Source organism: Sinocyclocheilus grahami, unplaced genomic scaffold (assembly GCF_001515645.1).
Source record: "Sinocyclocheilus grahami isolate Dianchi unplaced genomic scaffold, SAMN03320097.WGS_v1.1 scaffold88.1, whole genome shotgun sequence".
In the NCBI taxonomy this organism is placed as follows: Eukaryota; Metazoa; Chordata; class Actinopteri; order Cypriniformes; family Cyprinidae; genus Sinocyclocheilus; species Sinocyclocheilus grahami.
This window is the reverse complement of record NW_015505267.1, coordinates 880483-899874: the sequence shown is the minus strand read 5'-3', so window position 1 is coordinate 899874 and position 19392 is coordinate 880483. Positions and strand designations below refer to the sequence as shown.

General features: G+C 36.0%; 1 protein-coding gene across 1 annotated transcript in view; it reads right to left on the bottom strand.

The window, feature by feature from the left end:
• LOC107587024 (uncharacterized) overlaps window positions 1-19392 on the bottom strand; it is a 46795-nt gene that overhangs the window by 23145 nt on the left and 4258 nt on the right. The window contains exon 2 of the mRNA XM_016274625.1: window positions 17250-17319. Coding sequence (XP_016130111.1) covers window positions 17250-17319 — 70 coding nt within the window. The remainder of the gene's footprint in view (window positions 1-17249; window positions 17320-19392) is intronic.

Sequence of the window (19392 nt, the reverse complement as noted above, 5' to 3'; positions counted from 1 at the left end):
TTAAAGGTCCCCTGAAATGCTTAGAAACACGCAGTGTTACTCTGTGTTGACGTCATTTTAACTGAAACAGCAAGACAGGGCGGGACATATCAAGCAACCCCACCCCTTTTTTAAAATAGCCAATACAATAGTTTATATCAAAGCTTGGGCTAGACCCATTCTGAGCCGTTGAGCTCTGTAAAGCCGCATTTGACAGGGTATGCCAGCCACAATCTCATCCATATTGCTATAAAATATAGCATTCTGTGTAGAATTCAAATAGCTCCGATACATTTTGTGGTCTGCGCCGACTCCCGCTCTGTGCTATTGTGTCTCTGGACCGGAGCAGAGTGTGTGTGGTGCGGTGGTTAGCGTGACACAGCGCGAAACCAGACTTTTTTTTTTCCTCAATGGAAAGCATATTTACACTGTTTGAATCGTTCCCTGTCCCCTATATAGTGCACTACGTGCCATTCACTGTACAGAAAATTCTAATTCTGTGGACAAGTGACCGATTTCAGCTGCGGCTTCAGCATCTATTTTATAGTGTAGGGGGCGGGCGCTTCGGATTCTAGAGAGCATTTGATTGGACAGAAAGTTTGATGAGAAGCTGAAGTACGATGTGATGTCGATGTGAAATCGTTGAGCCGTTTTGGCGGAAGTGACGAACTGCAAGCTTTGAATGCTTATATCTTTTAAATGTGAATTTTGTCACTGTTATGGAGCACACTGCCTTATAGATAACCTTAAGACTAACATATTGATACTAACACCCAAAAATCTTTAATTTTGATTTCATGGGGACTTTAAAGTTGTCCAAATGAAGTCCTTAGCAATGCATATTACTTATCAAAAATTAAGTTTTAATATATTTACAGTAGGAAATGTACAAAATATCTTCAAGGAACATGATCTTTACTTAATATCCTAATGATTTTTGGCATAAAAGAAAAATCGATAATTTTGACCCATACAATGTATTTTTGGCTATTGCTACAAACATACCCCAGCGACTTAAGACTGGTTTTGTGGTCCAGGGTCACATATTAAGTTGCAACCACCTAACATCCTAGCAGTTGTTTAGAACAGTCTAGTAAAAACCTAGAACATCCTAAGAATTTACAACCACCTAGAACATTGTTGCAAACAGAACAACTTGGAAAACCCTAACAGCCACCTAGAAATCCTTAGCAACCATTTAGAACATCCTAGCTATTTACAACCACCTATAACACCCTAGCAACTATCCAGGACATCCTATTGAATTGCAACCACCTAGAACACTCTGGCAACCACCAAGAACATCCTAGCAACCACCTAGAACATCCTAGCAAGTTCCAACCACCTAGCAACCACCTAAAACACCCTAGAACATCCTAGTGAGTTGCAACAACCTTAGCAACCACCTAAAACACCCTACCACTACTTAAAACATCACATCACACAGTATCATCATTAGTTAGCAACACTTCTTCACAAAACAGAGAATATCTAGTTATATTTACAATAGCACATCACCCCTCAAGCACTTTGGGCTTCTATTAGGACAATATGAAATGTTCCACAGGACAGAATGTTTCATTCGAGTCTGTGACATCCTGATTTAGATCTAACATTTATCTTGTGGTCATGAATCAGACTGAGTATCCATTAGTCCAGCCTTCACTGTGCCCTGTGAGCTTTCTTGGACCACGTGGGGCAAAAGAGAAGAAGAGGTATCTGATTGATTGTCATGTTTCTTTGTTTGATTTAAATGGAGGAGAATCAATGTCAGCAACAGAATGCCAAGCAGCTATTGGTCAGATCCAACTAAAGGATTTACAGACAGCTGTCCGTGTCTGGATTACACTACTACAGATCTATAATTCACACAAACATAAACCTAGACTCATGGGCAAACAACATGCAAATGCTACAGATTAGACACAGACCTTTATGACGCCATAAATTACTCAAATTATAACCACAAGATGACAAAAAGAAAACAACATGCAATTTCCTACATCATAATTCAAATATGTTTCTGTTAAACGTTATGCGAAATTAATCCCATCCTAACCCAGATTGATTTGCCCACTGACGATTTCTCTTACTCAAAATGCACAAGATATTCTACACGTGTTCATTAAAAACAAACCATTATCACACATGTAACTGCGTATCATCTAATTTCTCCATTCTCTTCTGCCTCTCACCTAACATTACGCCAAAGACTCTTGAGACATTAATAACGGGTTCGGGGCAAAACTCTTTCTTCATGCCCCAACAAAAACACAGTATGCACTTTTATCTGACAAAATAAGGAATGCAAAGTATCTGCTCTGCGATTTCCCGCGGTAAACTATCAACCAAACATCAAATCTCAACGTTGACCCATTCTTCAAAACATCAACACAAGCCGTTTAACATTACAACTCGAAATCTAGACCCTGGGTGTCAACATCACCGCGGAAAACCATGGAAACGAGAAACAAAGAACATAAACATGCACTCTGTGCTTTATGATTTCCAAACCTACATGAATATTGCATCATGCTTTAATGAGCAGATATAGCTCAGAATCCTTTGTGTGACATTCACTCTTAAAAATAAAGGTGCTTCAAAAGGTTCTGCCATAGAAGAACAATTTTTGGTTCCACAAAGAACCATTTAGTCAAAGGTTCTTTAAAGAACCATCTCTTTCTTAGCTTTTTATAATCTGAAGAACCTTCTTTCGCCCCAAAGAACCTTTTGTGAAACAGAAAGGTTCTTCAGATGTTAAAGGTTCTTTATGGAACCCTTTAGACAAAAAGGTTCTTCTATGGCATCGTGAAGCACCTTTATTTTTAAGAGTGTATGCAGTCATATTGAAATGATGTATTATCATAATTTATAATATGTATATGAGATACAAGAGAAGGTGTGAGTTATAAATGAGCAGAGTCAATTTATAAAAGAGCAGCTCTGCTATAACAGAACAAAGCACATTGAGACACACACACACGTGAACATACGGACCAAAACAAAGATCCATATCAATGCATATCAAGTGTACAGAAGTGGCACTCTCCCACAAGAAAGAAGTTCCTCTAGAGCAGTGTTTCTCAACCCTGGTCCTGAGCGCCCCCCCCAACACTGCACATTTTGTATGTCTCCCTTATCTGACACCCATTTCAGGTCCTGGAGTTTCTTTTAATGAGCTAATGAGTTGAATCAGGTGTGTTTGATTAGGGAGACACACAAAATTTGCAGTCCTGGGGGGCGGCCAGGGTTGAGTAACACTGCTCTAGAGCAACATGTTCATTAGGTTAATCAATATGCTGCACATAAATGCACGCCAGCATCCACTCAATATGCAGTGTAGACAAAATTCAGTCTAGACCCAAGCATGCTGCTGACTCATTGTGTCCAGATGTCGACCACTGTCCTACCCGTCCACAAGGGACAAGCATCATCATGTACGGGAAAGTCTGAAGTCATGACTGTCTTTCTCTCAATCTCACTTTCTCTGTGTCGCATTCATGGTTATACAGAACGTAAACCACACACAGAGAATGATAGTGTGTTTGACAAAGAAACAGATGAAGAGATACGCAAACAGAAATGGGAAGACTTCACTAGCACTAGTGGGGGACTGGTTCAAAGATCAAAAAACAGATGTGAGGCGTTTGACAAAACTGCCTCCAAATTGCAAACACATGTGGTCAGAACCAACCCCTCCCTACCCCCAACATCCCCTCCAATACAGAAAACCCGTTTCAAAATGATCATACTGAACATATACCGCAACATCTTTACTAATAAACTGATCTTAGTCAGAGTCACTATTAAACATGTGCTCAGACTGTGTTCATCTGGACATGATATTTATGTAAAAGTGAATTAAAGAAATATACAAATGTTAGTAAGCTCCCCCATAGTTTGAATAGTAAATGAGAAGGTCTAACACATAAACAAGACTATATAAACTTGAAATGAAAATCTTGGACAGTAAATGAGAGACACTGTTCTACAGAGAGGAAGACATGTCAAGACAAGATATGACACGTCCCATGTGCTTGGAATTGCTGACTGAACTACTCTATATATTTTTTTTTTTTACTCAACCTGCATGCATTATTCTTACAAATAAATTAATAAATAAACAATAGTACTGTTTAAAATGCAAAACTAAAAATAATGTTTAAAAAACAGAAATAAGTAATCAAAATAATATATATATATATATATATATATATATATATACACACACACACACACACACACAAATATATATGTTTGATGAATTATATACAAAATATACATTATTATATGTATTTATTTAATGAAATTAATTTATATAAAATGTACCATTAAAAATAATAATAACTCATTATTTAAAAAAAAATACGTAATTATTTTAAGTTGTGAACACAATAATACGAAACACACCTACTTTCATTATTTCAAACATTTGTTTGCCATTGTTCTGCTGGGTTCTGGAGCGCGTGATTTGAGCGCTTTATTGTTCTATTGCTCATTGTTTGATCTGTTGTCGGATACATTTACTATATAATCAATGTATCACTCGACTGCGTGTATAAACATTGTTTCCAATAACGCGCGTCTCATCTCCACTACGACAAATAACGCGTTTTGATGCAAAGCGTCCTGAAAACAGAAACACATTCAAACACACACACACACACACATACCTCAAATCAGTCCTGAGCGATACTTCTCTATGGAAAGTGACTTCAGATGAACCGCAGAAGAAGGAAAGGCGTCAGTTCATCTCTCCTGTTATGAAGGTGTGTCTGTTAAATCTGTTTATTTCTCTCTTGGAAACAGTTCAGTTGTAGACGGGACCCTTAGAAATGTAAATTAATATTTGGAGTGGGGCGGGCGGACAATATGACCCAACGCCTAAGTCACATGCGACGCTCCGCCCATTTCCCTCATGATTATTCATCAGCAGGGGAGACCCCGAAAACGGTCTCAGCGTGGCGCAGTATCGGTGGGCGGAGACTAAGCAAATGCGACTACATAATTAAAGGGACAGTTCACACAAAAATGAAAATTCTGTTATTATTTACCCACTCTCGTGTTGTTCTTTTACTTCCACAAAGAGAGAAATGTTACGCTCTGTCCTGGTTGGTCTCTTCCATCTCACTATAAAAGTATCATAAACACACTTCAGTGCGACTCCTTTATATTCTGAATCTGAAGTCATGCTGTAGCATTGTGCGACTCAAATGTAACTCCGTTTGAGAAGCATTTCTAGCGTGCTGTTTACGGAACAGATTCGTCCAGTTCAGTTCGTGAACAAATCAGACACAGTTAATTAAAGATCCTTCTCAAACGAACTGTACATCAAGTCAAAAATAAATAAATAAATAAAATTGATGACAGAATTTTGTGTGACTGTTCCACTTTCATTCAATTCTAACATTCTTCATTTATCATTCAAAAGATAAACAAGTCATTTAAACAGCAAGCTGTCATAAATGTACTTTGTTCACTGGTTTCTGCATGTGGATTAATTAAAATAATAGGCTTAGCAAAGACTGAGTCTGGACCCCAAAAGCCGCACTACCCCCATCAGTCGAGGGGGATTACTGCTTTTTTCACCCCCGTTTTCCAGTACAGCCCCGCCCTCGATGGCCCCTCAATGGCCCCTCGCTGATTCAAGTGCTTGTGTGGAACGTGTGCTTGTGCTGTCTGTGTAAAACACCAGACATCCGGTTGCTGGGGCACTATGACAGTTGTGTCACACAGAAAGTTTGGTACAGAAACAATTTCCTGTCAAGAGCACACCAAAGAGATGGTACAGAGGCAAAAAGCAAAAACTCGAATTTACGAAATTACCAAACATATTTGCTGTAAAAAAAAAAATAATAATAATCAAAAAATAAAAAGTCTACCATACTTAATATAATTTCTAAAAATGAATATTATTTTTAGCTGTAATTATCCTTTCCATGATTTTATAATACTGTCTCTCGTCTGTGTGTAGGCTACTATTTGCAGACATGTTTACAATGATGTATACAGTACACTCTAAGTCACTTAATAATTTCATAAATGAAATTATTAAATTCAATATTTTACAGACTCACTATATCTTAAGAATATACGTATTTCTTATATATATAAAATATTCGCTTTTTGACTATTCATTTTTCATGTCCGCAGAGGCAAAAAGCAAAAACTCGAATTTACGAAATTACCAAACATATTTGCTGTAAAAAAAAAAATAATAATAATCAAAAAATAAAAAGTCTACCATACTTAATATAATTTCTAAAAATGAATATTATTTTTAGCTGTAATTATCCTTTCCATGATTTTATAATACTGTCTCTCGTCTGTGTGTAGGCTACTATTTGCAGACATGTTTACAATGATGTATACAGTACACTCTAAGTCACTTAATAATTTCATAAATTAAATTATTAAATTCAATATTTTACAGACTCACTATATCTTAAGAATATACGTATTTCTTATATATATATAAAATATTTGCTTTTTGACTATTCATTTTTCATGTCCGCTTTTGTTTTTGAATGGCCGCTCCCTCCAGAACTAGTTTCAGGATGATGTGGAATGCAGTGCGTTCCACTGCCATGCTTCAAGTGAGAGATCCTTTATAGAACTACAGGGGAATGAGTCATACCTGCTCAAGAGGTTACCTAGGATTCAGTCCCACCACACTTTCGGGGAACAAATGTGGAGAGGTTACGGGAAGATGGGAGGGGTCCCAATGTTTGGATGTGGAAAAAAAAGTCAGTCAATCCCAAAGCCATTCTTTTGCAATCTCTGAGCCCTAAGAAAAGAGAGGGACTAGGAGGGGAAAAAACTCTTTTAGTACTACGTGTTTATACAAGAAGTAGTCCGATTATTATTATTCATCCCCTAATTAAGTGGAATCAGATTTGAACAATTCCCTTTTTCTGTACAGCTGGCAGAAAATATTAATTTACAACCAGATATACAACATTTTTGGGCTTATAAGCAATAATCAAACCTTTGTCAGAAGAAATAGGCTACAGGTAGGTCATATATTGCACCTGTTTTTCTTGAGCAGTTTTTGTCTTTATGTTATGATATAATGTATCCATTATCACTCCAGTCCATCTGCATTATTAATTTGATATTTCCTGTGTGGTTGATTTCCTGTGACCCTTCGAACCTGTTTACTGTTAAACAGGAAATGACAGTTTTCTAAAACCATGGTAATGACTCTGGCTTCCTCTATCGCAGTGGCCTAAAGGCATCACTCTGAAGATCAGTGTACATTCCCTTTTTACTGAACTCACCAGTAAAACGTTATCATTTCTTTTTTACACTCGTAAAAATAAAGGTTCTTTATTGGCATCTAAATGGTTCCATGAATAATGCTTAACCTGTCCCTTGCACAAAAAAACTCTTTCTTTATAATAGAAAAGGTTTTTAGTTTAAATTATTCAAATGTTCTTCACACCAAGTAATATTGTTTTTTTTAAAGAAACATTCACTGAAAAGTTCTTTGGGGAACCAAAAATGGGTCTTTTATGGCATCGCTGCAAGAACAACTCTTTTTTAAAATCACTCTCTTAATGATTAGATGATTAAAAAACTGTGCCTTTACTTATGATTAATTTTCATGCATACTAGATAATGTCCAAATACAAAATCCCCACGAAAGTCCCTGAACTTCATGTACTTGTGCATGCACAATATATAGAGTTTAAACTTTAACCATGTCTGCTTTGATCAGGTCGGCTTATTGCCACATAGCAGAACACTGAAAATAAATAGTTGCGGCCATAGTGAATGTATGTGACCTACTTTGACTGGGGACTGGGGCCGCACTTTACCAATAAGATTACATCTTACAGGAAAATACGCCCAGAATGCAGTCACACTGGGAGTTCATCTTTACGTGTTTTCCACTGGAATGGAGCCATCTCTGCTTCAGAGGCTTGACCAACAGCATTGTCATATGTTCCTCAATGTGCTGTAACAGAATATAGACCTCTCAGATGTCAATACATGTCAATGTATTTCAGTCAAAACTGACACACATCTGTATTTTGTTTGTATTTGTTTATATTGGTCCTGGAAATACATTATGATGACTTTTAAACAATATTCGGAATTTGTCTGTGTGAAGATTCTTTAAAAAAGAAATCACCTTTTGTGTTCCATAGAAAGATCACAAGCACACGTGTTTGGCCTGACATGAGGGAAAGGTGACAGAATTTTCATTTTTGGATAAACAATTCCTTTAATTTGGAATGAGGGCACTTTACTTTATGAAAAGTATGCAATATAACATCTGCAAAGAGTTTTTGCAAGAAGAAGTTTTAATGAGGCTCGTGTCTGAAATGTACAGAGTCACAGATGTTTGAGCGATTACACACTCCAGGGAAGACTGCATTTGCTCTTGGGAAAATGAAACTGAGTTGGGAATACCTGACTAGACGTGTTTTTTAAAATATATTATATTTCCCTAATTGAGCTGTGCTACCTGATGAGGAAAGTGTGTAGTGTGTTGGAAACTCAGTGGGTATTGCCGTCTTCATCATTTGTTTGTGATGCATGTATTTTATTGTTTAGATTACAGTTCATTGCATTGTACGTTTTTTGCATTGTTGTAAAGATTGTATTTTATGTGTATTTCTTCTAAAATGCAATATTTGAAAGCTTTGATGTTACTTTAATATTTTAAAAGCATAACAATCTTTCCAACATGAAACCACAAGTCAGTCTGTACTAGTCAAACTGTGTTTTTATTGGATGCACAGAAAGAAATTAAATGAAGCAATAAAACAGGGTAACATGAATGTCATGCATATGTTTTACATTTGCAGCTTCACTGTTATATTTGATCAGTTCAGTTCTATTTATTTAAGAAAGAGTCAGATGAATGAAGAAAATTCTTGAATCACTTGTGTGAAACCTAAAATGCATGCTATTTCCTTAAGCTCAAGTGTAATTTAAACCTAAATTTGTGTTATATTTAAATTTAAAATACATTTATTGGTTACATGCAGAATCAATATGAATTTATGCTGTGTATATTTGAAAAAAAGATTTATGGGTGCAATAGTATGTGATGTTCTGTGTAAAGAGATGAACAAACAAAACAGACCTATGCCATGCACAGCCCACAATCAATCAATCAATCAATCAATCAATCATTTTCATGTGACACCTTTCTCTCTCTCTTTCTTGCTCTCTCTCCTGTTGTTACCATGAGCGCTGGGCAGACGATGGGCGACTTATGCGGAGCTTAGCCTCTTTTAATCTAATAAACCATCTCTGAGTCATGCTGCAGGATGGGCGGCACCCCACATTTCTGGATGACCCTGCTGCAGCCCGCTCTGACATAATCATATTATGACCCTGATGCTACTCATGTGCCATGATACTGCCAGAATATGATTAAAGGTGCTCTTAAAAGTCCAATCACAGCTTACCATAAAAGTGCTTTCCTGTTCATTTTACTTAACCTGTAGATTCTATAATGGAAAATTACATAGAGAGGGTGTTTTGATCCTCAAATTTTTTTTTGGACTTGTCATATTTGTCACATGTAGGCCTATAATATATAACACTGTTTGTATTTCTCTGCTTGTCTGTGCTACAGACTGTCGGTCTGTACTTCAGAGGTGGGGATTATCAATCACTCATTCTGCAGGTTCTTTTGTTACGCTAGGTGGTGACAAGTGACTGTCTTTATGAGAGAATCACTGAATCATTCATTCATTTAAGTCATTTGAATCATTCACCCAGCCGATTTGTTCAAAAATGTTTATTCATTGAAGTTACTGGCTGACCAGCATACTAACATAGGCCTACAGTATTACTTTTACTATTTCTCCCAAATACAGATATTGCAGAATTAGTAGCAGTATGTCAGTACGCTGTTCCGAATTCAGCCACTGTTTTTATGAGTGAGTCACACTGGGAGTTCATCTTTACGTGTTTTCCACTGGAATGGAGCCATCTCTGCTTCAGAGGCTTGACCAACAGCATTGTCATATGTTCCTCAATGTGCTGTAACAGAATATAGACCTCTCAGATGTCAATACATGTCAATGTATTTCAGTCAAAACTGACACACATCTGTATTTTGTTTGTATTTGTTTATATTGGTCCTGGAAATACATTATGATGACTTTTAAACAATATTCGGAATTTGTCTGTGTGAAGATTCTTTAAAAAAGAAATCACCTTTTGTGTTCCATAGAAAGATCACAAGCACACGTGTTTGGCCTGACATGAGGGAAAGGTGACAGAATTTTCATTTTTGGATAAACAATTCCTTTAATTTGGAATGAGGGCACTTTACTTTATGAAAAGTATGCAATATAACATCTGCAAAGAGTTTTTGCAAGAAGAAGTTTTAATGAGGCTCGTGTCTGAAATGTACAGAGTCACAGATGTTTGAGCGATTACACACTCCAGGGAAGACTGCATTTGCTCTTGGGAAAATGAAACTGAGTTGGGAATACCTGACTAGACGTGTTTTTTAAAATATATTATATTTCCCTAATTGAGCTGTGCTACCTGATGAGGAAAGTGTGTAGTGTGTTGGAAACTCAGTGGGTATTGCCGTCTTCATCATTTGTTTGTGATGCATGTATTTTATTGTTTAGATTACAGTTCATTGCATTGTACGTTTTTTGCATTGCTGTAAAGATTGTATTTTATGTGTATTTCTTCTAAAATGCAATATTTGAAAGCTTTGATGTTACTTTAATATTTTAAAAGCATAACAATCTTTCCAACATGAAACCACAAGTCAGTCTGTACTAGTCAAACTGTGTTTTTATTGGATGCACAGAAAGAAATTAAATGAAGCAATAAAACAGGGTAACATGAATGTCATGCATATGTTTTACATTTGCAGCTTCACTGTTATATTTGATCAGTTCAGTTCTATTTATTTAAGAAAGAGTCAGATGAATGAAGAAAATTCTTGAATCACTTGTGTGAAACCTAAAATGCATGCTATTTCCTTAAGCTCAAGTGTAATTTAAACCTAAATTTGTGTTATATTTAAATTTAAAATACATTTATTGGTTACATGCAGAATCAATATGAATTTATGCTGTGTATATTTGAAAAAAAGATTTATGGGTGCAATAGTATGTGATGTTCTGTGTAAAGAGATGAACAAACAAAACAGACCTATGCCATGCACAGCCCACAATCAATCAATCAATCAATCAATCAATCATTTTCATGTGACACCTCTCTCTCTCTCTTTCTTGCTCTCTCTCCTGTTGTTACCTGGGCAGACGAATTTAAGCCTGTTCAGTTTTTTAATCTCTCCCTTGTCAGGAGTCCATTCTGCCACCCTGTTGTTGACATGCCAGATTGTGGTTCAGAAGGCCCCAGTGAATTGTGGGAAAGGTGACCTCTGGTGAATGTCTTTTGTGATTTTTTTGGACTTGTCATATTTGTCACATGTAGGCCTATAATATATAACACTGTTTGTATTTCTCTGCTTGTCTGTGCTACAGACTGTCGGTCTGTACTTCAGAGGTGGGGATTATCAATCACTCATTCTGCAGGTTCTTTTGTTACGCTAGGTGGTGACAAGTGACTGTCTTTATGAGAGAATCACTGAATCATTCATTCATTTAAGTCATTTGAATCATTCACCCAGCCGATTTGTTCAAAAATGTTTATTCATTGAAGTTAGTGGCTGACCAGCATACTAACATAGGCCTACAGTATTACTTTTACTATTTCTCCCAAATACAGATATTGCAGAATTAGTAGCAGTATGTCATTACGCTGTTCTGAATTCAGCCACTGTTTTTATGAGTGAGTCATTTGAATGATTCATTCAACCAATTTAGAAACAAAGCACACTATGGTGCTGCAGCAGCTCTGCTGCTATTTTATTTAGCAAAACAGACAAAGCAGCTGGCAATGTTATGTCTAAAATGTAAGTTACACCAGTGGTTCCCAACCCTGGTCCTCGAGGCACCCCAACACTGCACATTTTGCATGTCTCCTTTCTCTGACACATCAATTTCAAAGTCTCTAATGAGCTGATGACCTGAATCAGGTGTGTTTGATTAAGGAGACATGCAAAACGTGCAGTGTTGGGGTGCCTCCAGGACCAGGGTTGGGAACCACTGAGTTACACAATAGAAGTTCTTGCTTATTGAACTTTATAAATGTATACAATAGCTTGCCCATGACAGAATCACAGCTGTATTGATATATGACACAAAACACTCATGTGATATTGCTTCAGTAAATCATTAGTTTGTGTCCCGCCACACTCACGATTACTGTAAATAATCAGTTATTGTAATAAACATAATGGATTTTACACTTACTTAAAAAAAGCATGCAAACCGATTGCCTTGAAAAAACTAAGTAAAGTGAAATAGGAATAGTATGTTGTACTAACAAATGCTTAGTTAGTATAGTTTACTTACACGAGAGTTCTAGTAACTAAAAAATAACTGTAGGGGGTACTTGATCCTTTCATTTAGGTTTACTCATGACTTAATATAGCTACTCACTGACTCCCAGAGTGCATTGTGGCATGAATAAATTATGCAGTTGCTTTGTTTTACAGTTGTTGATTTTATTTGCCAGTTTTATTTACTTTATTTATTGTTACAATTGATGAAAATAAATGAAATTTAATTGTTCACGTGCTGAATGTGTAAGTCTGTGTGTGACTTTAGTAGATTATCACGCAAGATTTAAGGATAAACCCAATTAAACTCATCTCAAGGTATTTGTGAAAAGCAAAATTTGAAACAGATCATTAATAAACACACACACAATTATTGCACTATTACTTTAATTAGAAGATACGTCACATTCTAAAAGCAACCTAGTTATTACCTTTCTTCCTTTGAATTCAAATAGTTCTGACTCCATGGTGCATTGCTGCATTATCAGGAAGAAATTTATAGTAACATAAAGCAAGTTCCAAGTGCCCAACCAAAGGGAATGCTAATCACTATAATGGTGAATTTAAAAAAAAAACACATTTTAGTAAAATCAACATCAATTTATGAAGTTAGCTTATGTGATGTTCTCTCAAATATTTCAGTTGTATTGAGAATTCAACATTCAAGATGACTTTGGGAAACGAGTGAATGCAACTAGTGAAAGATAACTGCAGACATGGAGGAAATTAGTGAAAAGTCTATTAAGATGCTTTTTCTTTTCTTCTTCTTCTGTTGTTATGTTGCACATTAGCAACATATTAGTGCACTGCTGCCTCTCACTGGTTTATTAATGTCATCGGTTCCTTTGTGCCTACTAGAATATTTTAAGTAAGTGTCACTCAAAACAGTAAGTAAATTGTTTTATTTGCCTTGAAAGTAGCTGTAACTTAATAAAACCTAGTAAGTATAACAACTAAGTAAAGATAACTAATTAAATCTAAGTAAGGTAAACTATTGGATTTTTCAGTGTAGTATCCCAGTCCCCAATTTATCATATTACACAACACCCTGGGACAGCTCAGTCCCCAGCTAACAATTTTTAGCTCCAGAATGTTCTGGTAACGTTATTTCAGAACGTTCCTAGAATGGACATCCTGACTTTCTCTGTTCATTAGTCAGGAAAGTTTTCTTCATGTAAACCGAATACTCCTTTTAGGTTTGAAGTTATAACATTCTCCTAACCTCCAACATTCTATTGCCTGCTATATGTAAATAACCAGTTGTTTTCTTATGCTTTGTGTTCCATAAACATAAGTCGTGGATTTCATTAAACAAAGAGATTAAAATAATTGAATGATTAAAAAAATCTAATAAAATAAACATGTCATTGTAACCTCTGAGCAGCATTTATCATCCACTTGTTGTTAAATATTTTGTATATCTCTTTTAAATGTTTGCTATGTAAAGTATGGTCTTCCAGAAATGACCTCACACACAAATATCTGCTTCATTTCAGAACATCCAGAGGGCTTGCTGTCATCCTGAATGCACAATATATTTAGCTGACTGACCTAAGTAACACAAAGACATATTTACAGCTGATTGATCACTCAGTTTTTCCAAAGACAGCATTCAATCTAAAATTCGCTGTGTGTCCAGGCTGTATCGGTCACTCTGTCCTGAAATAGTCACACACCGAGTCTGTGCACTCTCTGGGCACTTAGCTAATGGAGCTGATTGGTATGAATGGGGAGGCTGGTGCAGAGCAGAACCGCTGCAGAGGTGAATGATGTAATAGGGTTTTTTAATACCCTGCCAACTGAATCGATGACAATCAATCAGGATGAAGAGCTGAACACACATTAGAAGATGCAGGCGTGGTTGCAGCATGACACTGGAGTCTTAACGCAGAGCTGATACATAAAGCACATATGTACAAAGAAAGCAAAACACATTTATTGCATTACTGTATATATAGCAGTAAAGGAGGAATGAAGCCTTCTCTTTATGGTTGTTTAAGGAGAAAATAAATAAGGTTAGAGAGATAGAAACAGGTCTCATAGGAAAGAAAAATGACAAATGAGATCTCTATATCTCAAATGCTTCTTCAGACAGCAATGAGATTAAATGGAGAGCAATTGGAAATTAAATGAATTTTATAACTCTATACACTTACTGTATGCATTCTATTTTTTTTATATCACAAACAGTTTTTCTATTATCCAATTTTATTTCCTTTTTTTAAATACATTTTTAATGTTATAGTTTTATATGGTACTGTATCTTAACAACTGTCTCATTTGTGTCTGTTATTATATCTCCAAATAATTTTTAGGAGTCAAATCTGAGACAAGGTCGATATTTGAATTGAACACAATAGAGAACTCCATTAAGTCTCCTCAGCTATGAAAGCAAACTGTGAGCAATAAACAGTTTTGAAAACACAGGACGTGAACTGAAAAACTGTTACAACAGCGTTCAAATCAATATACATTAAACTACAGCTTCTGATTCATATTCAGCTGGTGTTTGCACATGACGTCCCTTGGACGTCAAAATCTGCCACAAGGTCAAGGGTTCCGGTCTACTTTGTTGCACTTTACTGTCCACTTCCTCTCAGATATTCTAGTGAGACATGACAAGAAACACTGAATTAAGGATGTCTGCTGTATCTAGCACACACTGATTTCCTCTCATAAGGTTACACAAACATACACTCATACATGCAGCATAAACGAAGGTTTTGTAGGCCAGATCTGGTCCTCTGGGGACACCAAACATGTGACGCACTGGAGGTGGACAGAAGCGGAGAAAACAATAGAGAGCAGCCTGACTGACCGACCGACCAGCTGACAATAAATATGCTGAATCAGCTGGTCCTCTGACAGAACACGCACGCAGATGCATTCCTGCACACATGTGTGCATACGTACACACACACTCATGCAGATCTTCAAAAACAACCATTAAAAGAAATGTTTACCCCAAAATGAAAATTTACTGATACACGCCATCCAAAATTTAGATGAGTTTGTTTCTTAATTGGAACAGATTTGGAGAAATTTAGCATTACATCACTTACTCACCAATGAACCAATGATACCAGAACTGCAGTGAATGGGTGCTGTCAGAATAAGAGTCAAAATAGCTGATAAAAACATCACAATAAGCCACAAGTAATGAACACGACTCCAGTCCATCAATTAATGTCTTGTGAAGCAAAAATCTGTGTTTGTAATAAATTAACCCATTTCACTGCTAATTTTTTTTTTTGGTGAACTATTCCTTTAAGTACAAATAATAGGAAAGTATTATTTTATTGAATCTCCACAATCTTTTCTAATATTCAGCAATGTCACACACCCTTTTTTTGTTTTATTTTTTAGAAATCAGAATATTATTGAAAATAACCACACAGAAAAGTACACTACAGTATTGCCATGGCACCCACCTACAACACCCATTGCGACAGTAAATGGTGCATAGGCAAGTATTACATATTTTCTTCTTCAAATATCTATTTAGGTATCTAATATATCTATAAATAAAAAAAATAATATATAAAATAAATAGTGATGATTGAATCAAAAATGTACAAACAAGGTCATATCTTTGCTTAAACTATTCAATTTTTCACTTACTTCTCCCTTGTGGTTTATTGTTCCACTGAATTAACAGTGCTGAAGCCACTAATGATTTTTCAGCATGTTTTCCAAAACATACATGCTCACATATACACACACACAAACACACTCCATACTGAGAAAAAACATGCATAAATTGAGTGTATAATGTCACTTGCTTGTTTTCTATCAATCACTGATGAGTGTTAATCAAGTATTTAGACAGTCACAATTGTCTACATTGCATGAATTGACTTAAAAGGTCTGTACAGATGGATGGGACAGATGTGCGCGTGAATGCTTCACTTTTGTTCCCTGCAGTTTGGCAAGACACACACACACACACACACAGACACACACACAGACAAATAATCCATCATATGAGAACTGAGCTAAAAGAATCAGAACTGACTTAAAATCTACAAACATTTCTGTGGAAAACCCCATGAAATCAAAAGTGGAGTTTTGTGGGTTAAGCATGCTTGTTAGGTTTTAGTGTGAAAATGTTTCATTAAAAAATACACATTTAATGTTTAGCCTTTCACTTTTGGCAAAATGGACCAAAAATATCAATGATCATGCACACAAGGGTGTATACAAAACTTTGTACAAAAAATCTGCCCCTAAATTTAAACACCAGCTGCCTCCAGCTAGCAATTATGATATAAAAACAAATCATGATTGGTCGCAGTGGACAAATTATAAAATGACTTTTGTAAAGGATTTTCTATAGCTAATTTCAGGGCCTTTCAGTCTTTATAAACCACAAATCTTTTTTTTTTTTTTTTTTTACATCTATATTGTTTGAAAATGCTGTTGAAACACTATTTCAGAAATGACAATATGTTAGTATGGTTTTGCAGGGTTGTGCTCTTGCTTTTAACCAATGTTTGAGTTACAGACGGCACCCAGACTGACTAAATGTCTTGCTACGCTGCTATAAAACATCCTCTCACAGGCCAGCCATAATGAGACATTGAATAAGAAATCAAATGAGTTTGCCCTTGTTTATTAAAGGTCCCTGACCGAGCGGCAGACTCGGTCAGCACTCAAAGCACCATGCTGCAGATAGCCCAAAATTCAAGGCCATGATTCAATGTGATTATATTTTCCACAAAGGCTGCAGAACTTCTGCCTTTTTCCACTGTGTACTTGAATAGATTTCCTCTCCAAATCTCCAACTCGGAGAGGAAACCGGTGTTGTTTTTCGGACAAATTTCCATCCATTTTCTGTCCTTGGAGTGTGTGTGTGTATGTGTGTTTTCTGTACCTGATAATGGTCCATCCTCTGGCTCAATATAATCTGTTCTGACTGGCAGGCTGTCCTGGATTGGATGCTCCTATTTCCAGAACACACAGAGAAACAAGGACACCGTCAATCAATCTGCTTTAAACACATCATTTTATTGTTGTGACCCTGAGTGACATAAAAATCACAGTCCCCTGAAGACAGACTGAAAAATCCTACATTCCTGCTAGAAGTCAACATGACTCTTTTTCCAGACTTATGACTTGAATGAAAAAAATAGCACTATAACTTCCAGAATTAGGAAGGAAACTTGCATTCCAGAGTGACTTGCTGTATAATTTGACATAACAATATAATAGAAAATGTGGGTAAAATTTAAACAAATGTGTATCTAAATGCTAGTTATTACAAACTCAACATTTCCTGTAGCTCAAACAGTACAACATGGCACTAGAAACACCAAGGTCATGATTTTGATTCCCAGTGAATGCATGAACTGATGAAATGTGCATTTTTGATTACACTTAAAAATAAAGGTTCCAAAAGGGTGTTTTCACAGTAATGCCATAAAAGAACCATTTTCAGAACTTTTCAGTGAACAGTCCCTAAAAGAACCACTTTTTTTCTTAGTGTGAAGAATATTTTAATAACCCAAAGAACCTTTTTTACACTATAAAGAAAACTTGTCCAATTGGAAAGAGAGGTTTTATGGATGTTAAAGGTTCTTCATGGAGCCATGGATGCCAATAACAACCTTTATTTTTACATGTACAGTCGCTTTGGATAAATGCAAAAAAGAAGGTTCCAGAATATTTTATTACTCAGAGGTTGCTCCATCACATTTTAGGAGATTTAATTTACTTTTTATAAAAATATATTTTGCATCACAATTTTTCCTTATTTAATAATAAAAAAATATATATTTTTTAATGATTTTTATGTGTTCACAACCTTTAAAAAAAATAATAATAAATAAAATTTCATTAATTGTTTCCTTCTTATTGTCTCTTCCAAAACTGTCAATTCTTGTTAATGTTTAATGGAATAATGCAATCTGTATCATAAATGTATCTGTATCATAAATGGTTTTTTTTATGTACCCTCATAATATTCAATTAGAAATATTACTTTGTACATGTCGACCTCGCGACAACACTTCAATATTTGCGGAGGATTGCCAAACACATACGTTGTTAACAAAACTCTAAAAACTGGCTCTCAGAAGTTCATACACAAGCCATTGCACACATGCACACACACATTCAGCTTTCCCCTTGTTCAACATGCTTTTCCTTTTTCCTGTAGCCTAGATATAGGCGGTGTGGTTGGAGTCATCTGGATCTTCCTCTGAACATCACAAAACATCTTGCACACTCACATACACTCAGATTAATTTTCAAATACTGGGGCCAAATGAAAGTTTATGATAATCTTTCTGTGGTTCCATGTTTCCAGAAGTGTTTGCAAGTCGCATCACTATTATTGCTCATTTGGTTAATGATTCGAATAGACCTCTAACTGAAAGTATTCAACTTTAGCAGATAGTGATAGAAATAAATAAATAAAAATAACAAATCCATATAAAACTGGTTAGAAAACCCCATTAGTATTAAAGAGGAACATGTGCCATAATTAGTGACCAAATCATTTGCAACCACCCATAACACCTTAGTACCACTCACATTTTATTCAGAATATTAATTAGGAGTGCATTTGTACAATATTATGTTAAAAATTGGATATATATGCTTATGTGCATATATATATATGCACATACACACACACAAAACATACTGTATATTCAGTTACGGGGTTATATAATAGTCACTTCATGGCTATTATATGATGCACAAAATATACAGGGCTTGAAAACTTGATAGCTGTAGCATGGTTTTATCTCTGAATCATGTTTCATGAGTGCACACATACACACACACATACACATATGCAGCAGTTAGAGGCTCCCGTTGAAAAGTGATAGCCCTTTAATGGCATCCATCCCCCACTTCTCTTTAATTGACCGTACACACATTTTCACTGCATTTGAACTCGAGACCGTGACTGACCTATCTTTGTGGGTGCCAGGTGTCTTATACTAACATATTACTGCAACATGAGCGCTCCTGTCAGCACTGGCTGCTACTACAATGCCATGTGAGAGTTT